Below are 15,975 nucleotides of genomic sequence, written 5' to 3'. Positions count from 1 at the left end.
CTGCCTCTCTTCCGCTCTGACAAGTGCACAAGCCCTATAGCAAAAAAATCTCTCTCTCTCAAAAAAAGTAGCTGACAGAGGTTCAGTTACAAATTTTTGTTAGCAATGAACAAGTAATATCAGCCTAAACTTTTATCCAAACTCATTTCAATATATATGACTATTTTTTCTTATGTCTCTGAAATTATCTAGCATCTGATTATGCAGATAATTGTGTATTAATAATCACAAATTTAATTGAATTTTATTAACTCACATGTCTACACATGCCCAAAGAAAAAAAACAAGTTAAATGGGATAAAAAGAATCTTTAGAATGCTTTATGGCTCACAATATTTGTAAATGTCTTTATTATATATACATCATATGTTTTTTTTTTCTCTACTGTTTTTTGCTATAGGGCACATGAGCTCACTAGGGAGAGACAGAGAGACAAAAAGTGTGAAATCACACCTGGGGGAATGGCCACATCACGATCCCTTTTCCTCCATTCTCCTCTTTGTGGAATTTTGGGCATTTGCCTCTCTATTTTTCTCCTTATTGTCCTTATAGTTTTACATTTCTTATTTGAATTATTATTGAGCAGGTATTGTAAGAATTAGAATTGTGGTTTATGTAAAAGAGGCACTAAATAATTACTGAATATAAAAATGACAATAAAATGAATCAATCATTGAATAAAGAATGACTAATTTGTATTATTATTACAATTATTTTAATCCCGGGACTGTCATGAGCCCATATGCATACAATAGAATGACTCAAAATAACCAATAATTAGAATTTCAATTTTTTTTTTTTGGAGAGGTTTTTGCTATAGGATGCATGCGCTCGCCAGAAAGACAAAGGAAGACAGAGAGTTAGAAAGCAAGAAATCACACACACTCCCCACCCCCTGAGGGAGGATGGCCACGCTGCAATTCGTTCTCCTCCCTTCTCCTCTTGAGATCTTGGGCATGCATGCACGTGCACCCGGCATGAGTAACAGGTTTGCATGAGTTTAAGCCACTGAGTCTGGGACTAGAACAGCAGTCGACTACATGGGAATTCAGCGACATAGACATTATACCAACTGCTGGTCCCAGAATTTCTAATTTCAAGCACATGAAATACATTTGGAAATCCCATGAACTTCTGTTAACTCCCTGATTTTAATTCAATTGTGTGTTTCTATCCCTTTACCTATTTATTGATTCTATTTCTCATTATTCCTCATTTTCATCACATTCACCTTGACTAAAGAGGTATCACTAAAAATAATGCAAAAAATATGAACATCAAAAGATCACCCTCTTTGTATATAATAATTACCACAAAATTGATAGAAAAAAGACTTCGAAGAGAAAATATTTCAATCACATGTGAATTACATATGTAGTGTTTAGCTGTTTAAATCATCTATATAATAATACCTTTGAGGTTAGCAGTCACTCTCCCACAGGGCCAACTGCACTTCCAGTCACAGACTTGGCATCTTCAAAGTCATGCCAGGAACATGCGCACATGTGCCTAAAACTTGAGAGGAGACTGGAAGAAAGGGATTGTGGTGTGGCCAACCCCCTGGGGTCTGATTTTTTACTTACCCCTCTCTCTGTCTCTCTCCAGCAAATGAACACACTCTATGACAAAAATCTTGAAATAATAATAATACCTTCAAATGTGGAATATTTTTGACCTATGGATGTTGAGCCTTTTCTGTGCTCCAAAATATAAAAAAACATTATTGATTTCTTTGTAAACAAAACATTTAAATTATTGGATTCTATGTTTTAAATTTTCATTGCAGAAAAATTATTTTAAGTGGATATTTATATTGATTAATAACTTTTAACTACACAAGTCATCACCTCTATACTAGTTTTAAAAAAATTGTTATTAGAGTAACTTTATATCAATAAAATATACATTAATAAAAATATTTAGAAAACACATATTCTCAAAATTAAGACAGTCCTTCCTTGTAAAATATAGTCAGTGAAAAGATGAGTGAATATATGAATGAATAAGAGTATGCCTGGCAAGGTTGTATTATTAATTGCGAACAGAGCCTTATCATGGTTTTAGGAATCTTAATGAAGACCGGAGTTTGGTCCTCTCGTAAATAGCTAGTGCCTCAAAAACAAGAAACTCCTTTTTTGCTGTCTAGAATTGCAATGGTATGATAGATGTTTTTCATTTGCATGTGGATTTATAAATTAAGAGAAGTTTTCATTGTATTTCCTTGTTAGATAATATAATAAGAATTTGTTTGTCTTTTATATGAAAACATTCTCTGCATTCCCATTGAATTCTTAAGTTATTCAAAAGTCCAAATAACTGTCTTTAATTTTGTGTTTCATCCCCCATTGTTAGGCAACAATGCAATGCAATTATTTTCATAATGTCAAGCAATCTTTTAGATTATTTGTTAATCATCTTTAAGCTGTAGAAGGCTCTTGGTGATGAGACAATGATAAGAAAATCACAATCCCCTTCACCACCTAAGTGTTTGGCATTTTATTATACAAAACTTTGTTGCAAGATACTTCTTTATCTCACTTGGCCATTCGTTTTACTAACTTCATTCAATGTGATAACTTAAATGGTAAAAAAAGAAATGTTATTTAGAAAGCAGCATAGAAAATCACCTTATTACATGCAGACTATAGAAATGTTGACATATATTTGTAATAATTGCGATGGTGTATACATTTTAGAAGACTTTTATTCCAATTAATTTAACTACCAAACGATGTATATACTTATATGATGTTCATGATGCAATTATTTTTGTTGTCAAGATGTCAGGAAAATATTTTAGCTCTTTTATTTATCTAGAGGTGAATATTTTCTAGTGGAGAAAGGATATTACAGTGTATACATGTTTATATATAATAAATTTGTCATGGATATTATAAACTACAATTAGCAAGAATGGTTTGAGAAAAGCTAAACTAAAAAAAAAAAATCACATGTATTATATAAAAGATCCAATAATCCAATGAACATAATTGCGACAAGCTCCCATGATTTCTTCTTTGGGGAACTGCCCCTATACACTTACATTTCAGATAAATCAGAACACTAAGTGTTTAGCATTATAACCCAATCCAGTGCAATTATACTTCTTATCTCAGAATCATGTCAGCTGAGACAATTTGGTGTTAACCAACTCCAGTAGAGAAGTTAATACTCTTCTGCTGTTGAGGTCCTAGAGTACCTGGCTTTTGTCTTTCTCAGGTTATAGTTATTTAACTTAATTGCTATGATATAATTCAGAATAGTTCTGTAGCATGGCCTGATATTTTGTTTTATTAAAATCTAATCAAAATGAAATTCTAGAAAGTATAACCAATTATACTAATGTATTAAAGGGCTGGAAATAAATATTTTCTGGAAACTAAAGGGAAATATTGAGAGGTAAGAAAAAAGCAATATTTTACCTATATGTCCTGTATGTAAGGACATATGAGGCTGTTTGTTATGTAATGCAATTATTATTTATTATTTTATTAATTAAGGCACTTATCTAATCAACAAGTATTTCTCAAATTACTTGCATGTTCTTATTGGACACTCCCTGATGGTGCCTACGATTCCTGTTAACTTCCATTTTATCTCACACTAGGTAGACAGAATTTGGAAACATGAATATTTTAAGCTCTATTCAAACATTAGGTGTTATAAGGATTCATATTCCCAGACTGATTCATACTTGGTCTTTAAGCCTATTCATCCATCCTGGATTCCCTTTTACTTTTTACTTCATTATTCTTGGGTCATTTTGGTTGCCTACAAAGCCCTAGTACTCTCATCCTTATCTCTTTGGTCTTTATCCCATAAATAATGGGGTTCATGGTAGGTGGCACCAGCAAATAGAGATTTGCCAGGAGGATCAGGGTATGCCTGGGTACCTGGTGTCCAAAGCGGTGGGTAAAAAATGAAAAGAAGGCCAGAGTATAGAATATCAATATGACACATATGTGGGCTCCACAGGTTCCAAAGGCCTTTGCCCGGGCTTCCCTAGAAGGTAGTTGGAAGACTGTCCTCAAGATTAACCAGTAGGAGAGAGAGATGAAGACAAAGTCCAATCCTGTGGTAAGGAGAGCAGCAGTGAGACCATAAACGCTGTTAAGGACAATGCTATTGCAGGCCAATTTGGCAATGCCCATGTTCTCACAGTAGGTATGGTGAATAATGTGGCTCCGGCAGAAGTGCAGCCGGAAAATGAGTAGGACACCGGGGATGACTACAGCCACACTCCGGGCCACCAAAGCCAGACCCACCTTACCAATGAGAGAGCCTGTGAGCAGGGTAGTATAATGTAGTGGTGCACAGATAGCCACATAGCGATCAAAAGCCATGGCCAGTAGAATAGCAGATTCAGAGAGGAACAGAGCATGAACGAAAAACATCTGAGTAAGGCAAGCATGAAACGTTGATGGGGAAGGGCCCTTCCAGAAGATAAGGAGCATTTTAGGCACTGTGACAGTACAAAGGAGAACATCGTTGAATGCTAGCATGGCCAGGAAGAGATACATGGGTTCATGAAGGCTTCTGTCGCAGGCCACCACGGCCATAACCAAACCGTTGCCTATCATGGCCAAGAGGTACATGAAGCCAAAAGGGATGGAGATCCAAATATGGAATTCTTCTAGTCCTGGGACACCAGTCAGCAGAAAGGCAGTGAGTTGAGTAAATGTATAGTTGGATGCTGTTACAGAGAAATGACCAAAGTCTATTAACATAACAAAAGAAAGATAGCTAGAGTAAATAACAGTAAAATAGGCATATTTATTTTTTCATCCTAGTATAGTCTTTTTTTTTTTAAGAATTATTTTATTTTAACTTTATTTATTTATTTACTTATTTATTTATTTTTTAACTTGGCCAGAGAAGGACAGAGTAAGAGAGAAAGAGAGGGAGAGGGAGCAAGGGAAAGTGAGAAAGCAAGCCATCAGGACCGAGACTCAAACTGTTGTCGGTCATGTGGGAGTCCAGCGCCCTTAACCACTATGCCACCTGCTGGCCCCCCCTAGTCAAGTCTTAACTTTTTGCATGGTCAAGTGAAAGTAGCAAGAACTATAAATAAAAAGAAACTAGAAAATTTAATAAATAATTGAATGATTACAGGAAAATTATGCCTCACATCTTTTTTGAAAAAATTAATTGATTTCTTTCTTTAAAAAAATATCTGAAGGCTCATGCATTTGAGAGAGAGAGACAGAGCGAGCACTCCCCGTAAAGGCTGGTTTTGCTGCAACCCCATTTCCCCTATTTTTTTCTTCCTTTTGAGGTTTTGGGCTCTGACACACATATCCAGAGTGTTTTTCGTGCCACCAGGTCTGGTACTTGAACTGTACAGTTGACCAGGTGGAATCCAGACACTTTAATCACCAACCATGGGCTAGCCCCATTTATTTATTTCTTCCTTGACATAGAGAGAGAAAGAGAGAGTAAGGTACCCCCAGTAGGATCTTCACACCACAGTCTATTCACAGACTTTGCCAGTCTGGATCACAAGCAGGCAAACTTGGTACACACAGGGCTGGGACATGCCCTTGAGTCTCCTCATGTGGGTCCAGTTGAGTTACCACTGCATCATCATTAGGCCCTCATCTTCTTTTATAATATTCTTTTTTTTTAGAGAAAAATTGCAAAAAGCTATGAGTCAAATCCTTTACTTTTTGTAATGCCAGTTATTCTAACTGCACAAATCATGTGTATGCCTTTACTTTTACATTATCAATTCATTTTTATTTATTATTATTATTTTTAAATTTGTCCAGAGAGAGACATAGAGAGTGAAAGTGAGAAAGGAAGCTGCCAGTTCTAGTTCTCAAGCTGCTGTCAGTCATGTGAGTCCAGAGCCTTGATCACCAATGCCACCTGTCAGCTCTATGTGTGTGTACGCCTATTGAAATTTTAACTATTCTGTGTGTATAGTTTTTGCCTTTCTAACTTGAAAATGAACTCTTAATTATAAAAAATAATTTTCCTCATTTTCCATAATAATGAGTTTCTAGAAAATTGGAAATAATATTTCTGTCTTTTCATTTTTGTGGACCAATTTAGTAGAGATAGATTAGATAGTAAACTGATACATAACCTGAGGCAGCATGAAGATTCTAGTTCTTGCTCTCCATCCAAAACCTGCGAAATATGTTTCCTTGGTTTCCTTTTTCTACCACAGGGGAAAAAACACACTCATCTACTTCCCATCCATACCCTTAAACATAATAATTCAATTAATGTAAAATTTAAACTGCTGTGCCAAAGGTGTAATATTACTTGCTATCTAATAAGTACTAACTCACCAGGATCATGACATTGAGACCAAGAAGAAATAGAAATTTGGAATACTATATGTTCTCACTGAGAACAAGAAAATTACTGGAAAATGCCAAAGTCTTTCATTATTCAATACCTAGCAGTCAGTCTTCCACAAATCAGTGTTGATTATAATTTTCATATCTGCCAATAACAAAACCAGACCAAATTACAGTAATTTTTGTAATAATAGGGGTTTGATTTTTAGTGCATTGAATAACATTCTAAAATAAAAAAAAACTGTCTCTCAGAACAATCTCATGTATCTAGTTGTTTATTTTTCTGAGACTGAAAAACATTGATTCAATTGATAAAGTTTATAATCAAGGTAGCATGTTTTGGCAAAGGCATCCTATGTTTATCAACACTTTCACTGAAACTCTTGGCACTTTTAAAATTACACATTACAAATGTTCTTAGAAATAATAAAATAAAATGAACTAAAATTAAAATCTACCTACATCTAGAATCTGCGCAGGCTCTCCTTTTCACATGGTGGTGTCACACCACCAAGTATGCAGAAAACTACTCTGTATTTCAGAATGTCTAGAAATGTTCAACGAAATCTTCACATGGTGGTGTCACACCACCAAGTATGCATAAAACTACTCTATATTTCAGAATGTCCAGAAATGTTCAACGAAATCCTCCTTTTCGGATTATTCTAACTTTCTTAGAAAGAATAGGTTACAATCATCATGTTATCAATATTGTTTCCTTTATTTTCCTTCACACTATATTCTTTTTCTCTACTTCTTTCTGCCTCTCTCCTTTTCTCTCACATGAAATTCAGATGAGGAAGAAAATGCAAAATTTCTGGCCCAAGGGAAAACACAGAAAATATATGATGTGATTTTTAATAAGAACTATAAGAGATTTACTTGGCCAGTTATTTCGTTAAAAATAGAGAGACATAGCCACAATTTTATTAGCCACTTAAGTTTGTAGCTTTGCAGGGCTAGCAGGTGGCATTGTGGTTAAGGTGCTTAAGTCCCACATGATTGACTATGATTTGAGTCCTGGACCTGGATGCTTAAGTCATGTTGAGCACATGTGTGTGGATGCTCAAAATCCCAGGAGGAGAGTGGAGGAGAATAGGACTGCAGCATGACCATTCTTCCTTGGCGGGGGCATTGGGGTGGGGGGATTTCTTACCTTCTCTCTCACTATCTCTTTCTGGCAAGTCCATGCACGCTATGGCAAAAAAACTAAAACAAAACAAAACAAAACAAAACAATGGACAAAAAAGACTGCTTTTCAGTTGTCTTTCAGCAGTGCCAGACTTTGTTATTTAATACCACATAGAAAACATTAGTGATGGAATGTAAAGCAAATACATAAATAAATGAAAAAGAACATATCAGACTATTTAAATAGAAATCATACACAGAGCACTAGGTTGTGTTAAATATTTTCCTAAAAAGCATTGTAAGCACTGTACATGAATTATTCAGTTCTGTATAAGGTAGCTATTGTTATTATCCCAGTTTTACATGGGAGGAATCTCAGAAACTAAAGGATGAACTTTTTCAATGAAATGATTAATACTAATGAGTATGCAAAATCACTTACAAAGAAAACGAGGGATCCTAATTGCAGAATTCATACTTTTAATCACTAACCCATGTTAATTTACCTTGTGCATGCATCATTTTTCCAAGTGACTGAAAACATAAAAAGGCAGATCTTGAATTTACTTTTAGAATCTCACTCAGAGATATTCCTACGTCTCAGGTGAAACAGCCGGTCTTGCTTATAAGAACTCATCCCTCTGCACTGTGCAAAGTTATTAATAAAAGTCACCCATGGAATAAACTTTGGTCAGGAGGTCTTCTGGGTATTTCCCTGCCAAGTGACTGCCTTTACACTTGAGGTCCCACAATAATTATTTAGATTAGCTCACAAAATCATGGCTTTCACACTCATGAAGTTATATTTTTTCAATTTTAAAGTTCACCTGGTAATTTTGTATTTTAAACCAAGTCCGTGAGTGACACTCCTGCACATTTTTGCCAACTCAGTATGTCATCCTTAAAAAAATATAATAAAATGTAAGGAGGTTCCCTATCGCATAGTTTTTCTGGAACATGAACATCTCATAGGACAAAGCAAGACTCTTAAAGCTGTTCTAATGTATTTCCTTAATGAATTACCAAGTATCCTCTCTGTGATATTTTGAGTTGAAAAGTGTGATAAGGATATTGGAAGGACTCCCACTTTCAAAATGTATCTTTTTTTATTAATAATAATAAGAGCTCTTACTTTTAAGAGCATTTTCAGGTTAGAGCCAACAGGTGGCATGAAGGATAAAGGCACTGGATCCTACACTTCCAACTGTGCAGTTTGAGTCTCGAACTGCAGTCTTGAGACACACTCCAGGAGCAGTGTGTGCCTGTCCAAAATCCCCTTAGGAGAATGGAAGAGAAGAGATTGTGGCATGACCATCCCCTAGTGCCTGATGGGTGATTTTTCATGTTCTCTCTCCCTCATTCTCTTTTTCTGTTTTTCTTCTGGCAAACACAACCAAAATCCCCTTAGGAGAATGGAAGAGAAGAGATTGTGGCATGACCATCCCCTAGTGCCTGATGGGTGATTTTTCATGTTCTCTCTCTCTCTCATTCTCTTTTTCTGTTTTTCTTTTGACAAACACAAGTGTCCTATAGTAAACTAAGAAAATAAAATAAAAACTTCTGTGCTCTAACTAGCCATCTCTTACTCTTTGTTATCGGTTTATTTATTTATTTATTTATTTGAGAGGCTTTTGCTATAGGGCACATGCACTTGCGAGGAACATAGAGACAAAGAGACATAAAACGAGAAATCACCCCCACGGGGGATGGCAACGCTGCAATCCCTTCTCCTCCATTCTCCTCTCAGGATCTTGGGCATGCACGCACACGCACCTTGCATGAGTTTAAGCCACCGGGTCTGGAGACTCGAACCGTGGTTGACTACATGGGAGTCCAGTGACATAGCCATTACGTCAACTGCTGATCTCTCCTTTCTAATATTTTTACTGTCTCCAAATTTTTATTTTTTCCCATAATGTCGTATATTTAGAATCATACAGTAAAAAATGGCATTTTCAGATTGGCTTTTTCACTTAATGACCTGCTTTTACAACTTCTTCTTGCCTTCTTGTGTCTTCATATCTCACTTATTTTGATTGCTAATTAGTACTCTTCTGTCTGAGTATGTGATACTTTTTTAAAAAATAATCTTTCATAGGGCACATGTACTTGCCAGAGAGAGAGACAGAAACAGAGAGGAAAAATGAGAAAAGATTTCCTCAGGGTGGATAGCCACACTACAATTCCCTCTGCCAAAGAGGCTGTGATATTTTGTGTTTTTGTCAGTAATAAATGAAAATTCCTGTCCCTCTGTATCTTGTCAGAATTTAGTGTTGTCCAGGACCAGCAGTTAGCACAATGGCTATGTCGCTGGACTCCCATGTAGTCGACTGCGGTTCGCGTTCCGTGTGTGCGTGTGTGCCCAAGATCCCAAGAGGAGAATGGAGGAGAAGGGATTGTGGTGTGGCCATCCCCCTGGGGGGGTGATTTCTCGCTTTCTGTCTCTCTGTCTCTCTCTGTCTTTCTGGCAAGCACACGTGTCCTATAGCAGAAACCTTTTCAAAAAACAAAAATTAGTGTTGTCAATATTTTGGGTTTAAGCCATTCTTATAGATGTTTAGTGGGATTGTATTGTTGTTTAATGTGCAATTCTCTGACATATATGATATCAAGCATCATTTCATATATTTATTTGCCATCTATTTATCTTCTTCAGTTATATTTCTGTTCAGATCTTTTTCTCTTTTGTAAATTAAGTTATTTTTATCTTTTTTTAAGTTTTAAATATTCTTTGTTTATATCAGAAACTAATTCTTTATCAGATCAAGATCAATGTTTTGCAGATAGTCCCCCAGTCTGCAGCTTGTCTTTTCATTCTCCTTTTGTTTCTGGAGAGATTTTTGCTAGAGGACATGTGCACTTGCTGGAGAGACAGAGAGACACAGAAAGCAAGAAGTCATCTCCAAGGGGGGATAGTTATGTTGCAGTACCTTCTCCTTCATTCTCCTCTTGGGATTTTGGGCACACACACATGTGCCTGGTGTGAGTTTTAAGCTTCCAGGACTCAAGCTGTGGTCAACTACGTAAGAGTCCAGTGACAACCATTACACCATCTGCTGGTCCCGTCTTTTCATTCTCTTAATCATTAATCATGGTTTTCAAAGACAAAAGTTTTTACTTTTAATTAAGTCCAGCTTATTATTATTTCCTCATATGTTATGCTTTTAGTACTGTATCTAAAAAAGTCATTGCCAAATCAAGGGCAATTTAGATTTCCTCCTATGTTATCTATTAGGGGATTTATAATTTGTTGTTGTTGTTTATTGTTTGTTTGTTTGAGAGGTTTTTTTTTTGGAGAGGTTTTTGCTATAGGACACGTGCACTCGCCAGACAGACAGAGAGAGACACAGAGACAGAGAGACAGAAAGTGAAATCATCCCCCGGGGGGATGGCCATGCCTCAATCTCTTCTCCTCCATTCTCCTCTCGGGATCTTGGGCATACACACACACGTGCCCAGTGTGAGTTTTAAGCCACCGGGTCCAGGACTCCAACCGGGTCGATTATGTGGGAACCCAGTGACATAGCCATTATGCTAACTGCTGGTCCCTGAGAGATTTTTGTCTATAAGGGGCATGTGCTCACCAGAAAGACAGAGAGAGACAGAGAGACAGAATGGGAGAAATCACCCCCCAACACACACAGGGGAGTTGGGCACTCAACAATCCCTTCTCCTCTATTATCCTCTTGGGATCTTTGGCACGCACGCACACGCTCCTGGTAAGAGTTTTAAGCCACTGGGTTCAGGACTTGAACTGCAATCGACTACATGGGAGTCCATCGACATAGCCATTACCCCAACCGTTGGTCCTAAGTTTTGTTTTATATTTAGACTTATGACCTATTTTCAGCTAAACTTTGTAAAATGTGTTATGTCCATGTATAGATTCACCTTTCTGCATATAAATTTCCAACTGTTCTAGTATTGTTTGTTGAAAAGTCTGTCCTTTCTCTACTGAACTGCCTTTGCCTTTTGTTTATTCATTTGTTTTAGTCTTTAAAGAGATCAATTATAAATAATATGATTTCTAAAACTTTAGAAAATGAAACCTTTCTAATTCTGGAGATTAGCCTGAACTCATCTGCAACATGTAGTTTGCCATTTCCATGCTTAGATAAGTACAGTATAGGATTGATAGCTTAAAATTGTAGCTCTAATGTAAAAGTCTAAAATATTGTTGCTTAAGAGGATTCATGCTCAATATGCAATCTTACCTGTATTTATAACCCAAAATGCCAATGTATTATATACTATAAAAACATCTTGCTGCTTTGCCTACTAAATATATACCTTTGATTTTTAGAAAAAAAGGTGTTTTTTTTGGTTTTGTTTTGTTGTTGTTGTTGTTATAGGGGATATGGGAGGAGAAGTGATAAATCACCCTGCACAGGGGCTGGTCACACGTCAATTCCTAGAAGTGATAAATCACCCTGCACAGGGGCTGGCCACACTTCAAATCCTTTACTTGCATTCTCCTCTTGTGATTTTGGACACACACACATTCCCAGTATTATTTTCAAACGGCAGGATCCAGAACTTGAACCTATTAGGTCAGCCATGTGGCATCTAGCTGCCTTCGCCTCCTTGCCACCTGCTGACCCCTAAAAGTAATTTTTTTGACAGATGCTAGGAAAACTTAAGTAATAGTCAAGATGTGGTTAATTTTACATGTTGTTTGATCAGGAGGTCAGGTTATATCTGGCCATTTATTCAAACACTATTTTTAGTGTTCTGGGAAGAAGTTTCTGGGTGAGATTAATATTTTAATTTCTAGGCTGAATAAAGCATGTGGACCTCAAATAATCAATTGAAGACCTGAACAGAACAAAAAGGCAAGGTGTGAGAGAATTCTTTATTCCTTGATTGTTGATCTGGAACATGAGTCTTTTCCTGCCTTCAGGATCGATATGAAAAACAGGCTCTTCTTGGGTCTCTAGCCTTTGTGTCTTTGGACTGAGACTTACACTTTCACCTCTCCTGGGCTTCTGTAGTCACATGAGACAATTCCTTATAATAAATCTCTCTAAAATATGTATCATAAAACATCCTATATTCTATTTGTGCCATTTTTTTTCTAGATAATTCTAATACAAACTTTTAGACTTATAAGCTAGAATTTCACTTTAGGTAACCTACAATTCAAATGGGAACTAAAACAAAACAAAGTCAAATAAGAGACTGGCACCAAAAAGAGAATGGGGGATAAAGAAGAAATTTTAAAAAAAGAGAGAGAGAAAGAAAAAGCATTTTATGTATCTGAAGTCTAGTAGTTGAGTCTGTAGTCAAAATGATTCTAGATTATTAAAATTTATGAAGGTATACAAAGAAAAGTAGCTGGTTATATTGTATAATATAATACGATATTGGTTATGGTACCCACAATCTTATTCCTTAATTTCTCTAAACTTTTATGGATAACATATATACCAATAAATATACCTGCTATGGTCTAAATATTTGTTTTTCTCCCAAAACTCATAGGCTTTAAACCTAGTCATTTATATGGTTATATTAGGCAGTAGACTTGTTGGTGGGTAATTAGGTCGCAAGGATCGAGCCCTCATGAGAAGATTAACAAATTTATGAGGATGGGCCTTAGAGAAATCCCTTGTTTCTTTTCCTCTGTAAGAACACAGTGATAAGGCATCATCCATGAGCCAGAAGACAGACCCGTCACAGACATTGAATCTTTAGGTACCTTCATCTCATACTTTTCATCCTCCAGAGCTGTGGAAACTAAATTTATGTTGTTTATAGGCTACAGAGTCAAGACAATTTATTATAGCAGCTCAAATAAACTAACACCGTAGTTTACAGAAAATAGTTTTGCAACTTAGATAATTTATCAAGTTATAAATCAGGTCATCTGTTTCTGAATAAGTCTATAAATATATAAGGCATAGGCATAGGTCTTAATATCTAGCCAACAGTGAACATTAGTATCAGAATACATAGTTAATAAAACTAGTCTAAGTCAATGTTTTTGTTTTGCTCATTTATTTGACTTAGTTATATGTAGCTGAACTTAATTTTAGCTAGTGTAAGAGGTGTGGATTTATATTATTATACATGACACAGTACATCAAATTAATTTCCAGAAAGGCTATAAGAATAAAACCCTTACAATGATATTGAAGTGAATAACTATCACAAGAAACTCACAAATATCCAGGATTATTACTTTAAAAGATGTTGTCAATTTGGTAACCAAAGTCTTCTAATTCCTTTGTGAAGCAGAAATAGTGAATAGTGAATCATATGAAAATGACACTTGGAATAGCAAATTGCATAGAAAGACTTTTTAAAAGAGAACAGAATTCAAATGGTTATTGAACATATGAAGACATGCTCAAAACTCACTACTAATCAAAGGACTGTGAACCCTATCATTAACAAGATCTTATTTTTTCTGTTTAATTTTTTAAAATTTACATTTAACCATGGTACATTTTTACAGCATATGATAAAGGTGGTCAAAGCATAAATGCACTGCATATCAAGCAAATCAAGATATTACTGTACACAATAACTCCATTCTTGTGTCTGTTAATTTTTTTTTGTCTTAGTCCCTCCCTCCCACCCCCAACTGTCCATCTCCCCCTATACAGTCTCTGATATTTTCACTTGCTGTCGCTGCTATTATATCTGTCAATCTTTCAGTTTCTACCATAAAATGCAGACATTTGGAAAAGTCTTTTCAATATTTGTATTGCCTCTGCTGAGATGTTGTATTAGATACTAAACATTATATTTCAGATTCTTTCCCATTATTTTTTATAAGTTCCTCCCTATGTCTCTACCTCCCTTTTTTTTCTTATTTTTTTGCTTGCTTCCTTCATTTTTTGATTTATTTCATCCACTTAAAAAATACAATAACACAAATGATCTTGAATATGCCAGGCATATTGGCACATGATGGTCCTCTCCATCATGCCACTAAGAGACTCTCCCTAACTAACCTATATGAAGGCTTATTCTGTCTTAATTTTTACCATATATAAAGTTTGCTTAAGTTCTTACAATTACTTGATTTTTCCACTTGTTTATTTCTCTACCATCTGTGTCCAAACAGAAAATTCTCATTGAGGAATATTTTTTCCACAGCTCTATCTCCAATACTTAGACAAGTGCTAGGAATAGAAAGTATTCAATACGGCCACATGAATCATCAGGTGGCACAGTGGGAACACACTGCTCAAGCAATGATGGCTCCATATGGAAGACTGTAGGTTCACTTCTCTGGTCAACTTGTACATACCTGGCACCTGCTCTTGATCTTGGCTTCCTGGGAAGGCTGGGGAAGAGATCAAGGTGTAAGACCCTGTTGAGTGTTCTTGCTATTCCACACTAACCATCCACACAGATATTAGATTTTACTTAGTATTAATATTTTATTAATCTGACCTTGATTCCTCCAGTCCAATTTTAATGAAAAAACCTAAGTATTTTATCTCTCATCTGCTTGGTTTTTACCACATACACAATGGGGTTCATCACAGGAGGAATGAGGAAATGCATGTTGGCCATGGTCACATAAACGTGTGAGGGAAGTCTGGGGCCAAAGCGGTGTAGCATGGACAAGCAGACCATGGGTGTGAAGAAGAGGATCACAGCGGAGACGTGGGAGATGCAGGTGTTGAGCGCCTTGAGGCGGCCACCATGCGATGCAATGCTCAAGACGGTTTTCAGTATCAGTACATAAGAAAGCAGAATAAGAAAAAAGTCAAGGACCATGGTGAAGAGCACCACAAACAATCCCATAATGCTATTGATCCTAGTGTTGGAGCAGGAGAGCTTTATGATGTCAGGATGCAGGCAGTAGGAATGAGAAAGTACATTGGAGCGACAGAAGCACAGCCTCCTCAAAAGGATGGGGAGGGGAACTTCTACCGCTAAGGTTCTCACAACAATGGCCAAACCTATCCTGGAAATCACACTGCTAGTGAGGATGGAAGAATAGTGCAATGGACGAGAAATGGCCACGTAGCGGTCAAAGGCCATTGCCAGGATAATGCCGGACTCAAAATTCTGGAATGTATGAATAAAGAACATTTGGGTAAAGCATGCAGGGAAGGTCAGCTCTCGATTATTCTGCCAGAATATCCTCAGCATTATGGGAAGGGTGAAGAAGGACAGACCCAGATCAGAAGTAGCCAGCATGGCCAGAAAAAGGTACATAGGTTCATGGAGGGTCTGCTCCCACCAGATAACTGTTATGATGGTCATGTTGCCCACCAACGTAATAAGAAACATGACACAGAAGGGTATGGAAATCCAGATGTGCACGGCCTCCAGCCCAGGGATGCCTGTAAGCAGGAAGGTGGAGAAGACAGTGCTGTTGGTACTATTGACAGCAAGCATGATGCCAGGGCTGCATGCCTTTCCTAGAATAAAACACATGGTCTGAGGCACAGGTAGTGATATTTAGTATAAAATTTTAGAATTTGAGCATATATATTCTGTAACTTGAATTACTAGCACACTTAGCAATGCTTTTTTTTTTTTTTTTTGGGGGATTTTCACTTTAGGGGCGCGG

The 15,975-nt window shown here is 36.6% G+C and overlaps 2 protein-coding genes across 2 annotated transcripts; both read right to left on the bottom strand.

Annotated features, from left to right (window-relative positions):
* Positions 1 to 3,758: 3,758 nt before the first annotated feature.
* On the bottom strand, positions 3,759 to 4,727 carry LOC102494767 (olfactory receptor 52Z1). Its single transcript, XM_006165959.1, has one exon. The coding sequence runs from the start codon at positions 4,725 to 4,727 to the stop codon at positions 3,759 to 3,761; it is 969 nt and encodes a 322-aa protein (XP_006166021.1).
* A 10,137-nt stretch (positions 4,728 to 14,864) lies between these two features.
* Positions 14,865 to 15,800, bottom strand: LOC102494364 (olfactory receptor 51G2-like). The gene has a single exon (XM_006165958.1). The coding sequence runs from the start codon at positions 15,798 to 15,800 to the stop codon at positions 14,865 to 14,867; it is 936 nt and encodes a 311-aa protein (XP_006166020.1).
* Between the last annotated feature and the right edge of the window lie 175 nt (positions 15,801 to 15,975).

This window comes from Tupaia chinensis, unplaced genomic scaffold, assembly GCF_000334495.1.
Source record: "Tupaia chinensis unplaced genomic scaffold, TupChi_1.0 Scaffold144110_1, whole genome shotgun sequence".
Taxonomy (NCBI): domain Eukaryota; kingdom Metazoa; phylum Chordata; class Mammalia; order Scandentia; family Tupaiidae; genus Tupaia; species Tupaia belangeri.
This window is presented reverse-complemented; position numbering and strand designations above follow the sequence as displayed.

Bases quoted from the DNA above. Each gene is read 5' to 3' on its own strand.
- LOC102494767 (XM_006165959.1), bottom strand. From the start codon at position 4,727: ATGTTAATAGACTTTGGTCATTTCTCTGTAACAGCATCCAACTATACA.
- LOC102494364 (XM_006165958.1), bottom strand. From the start codon at position 15,800: ATGCTTGCTGTCAATAGTACCAACAGCACTGTCTTCTCCACCTTCCTG.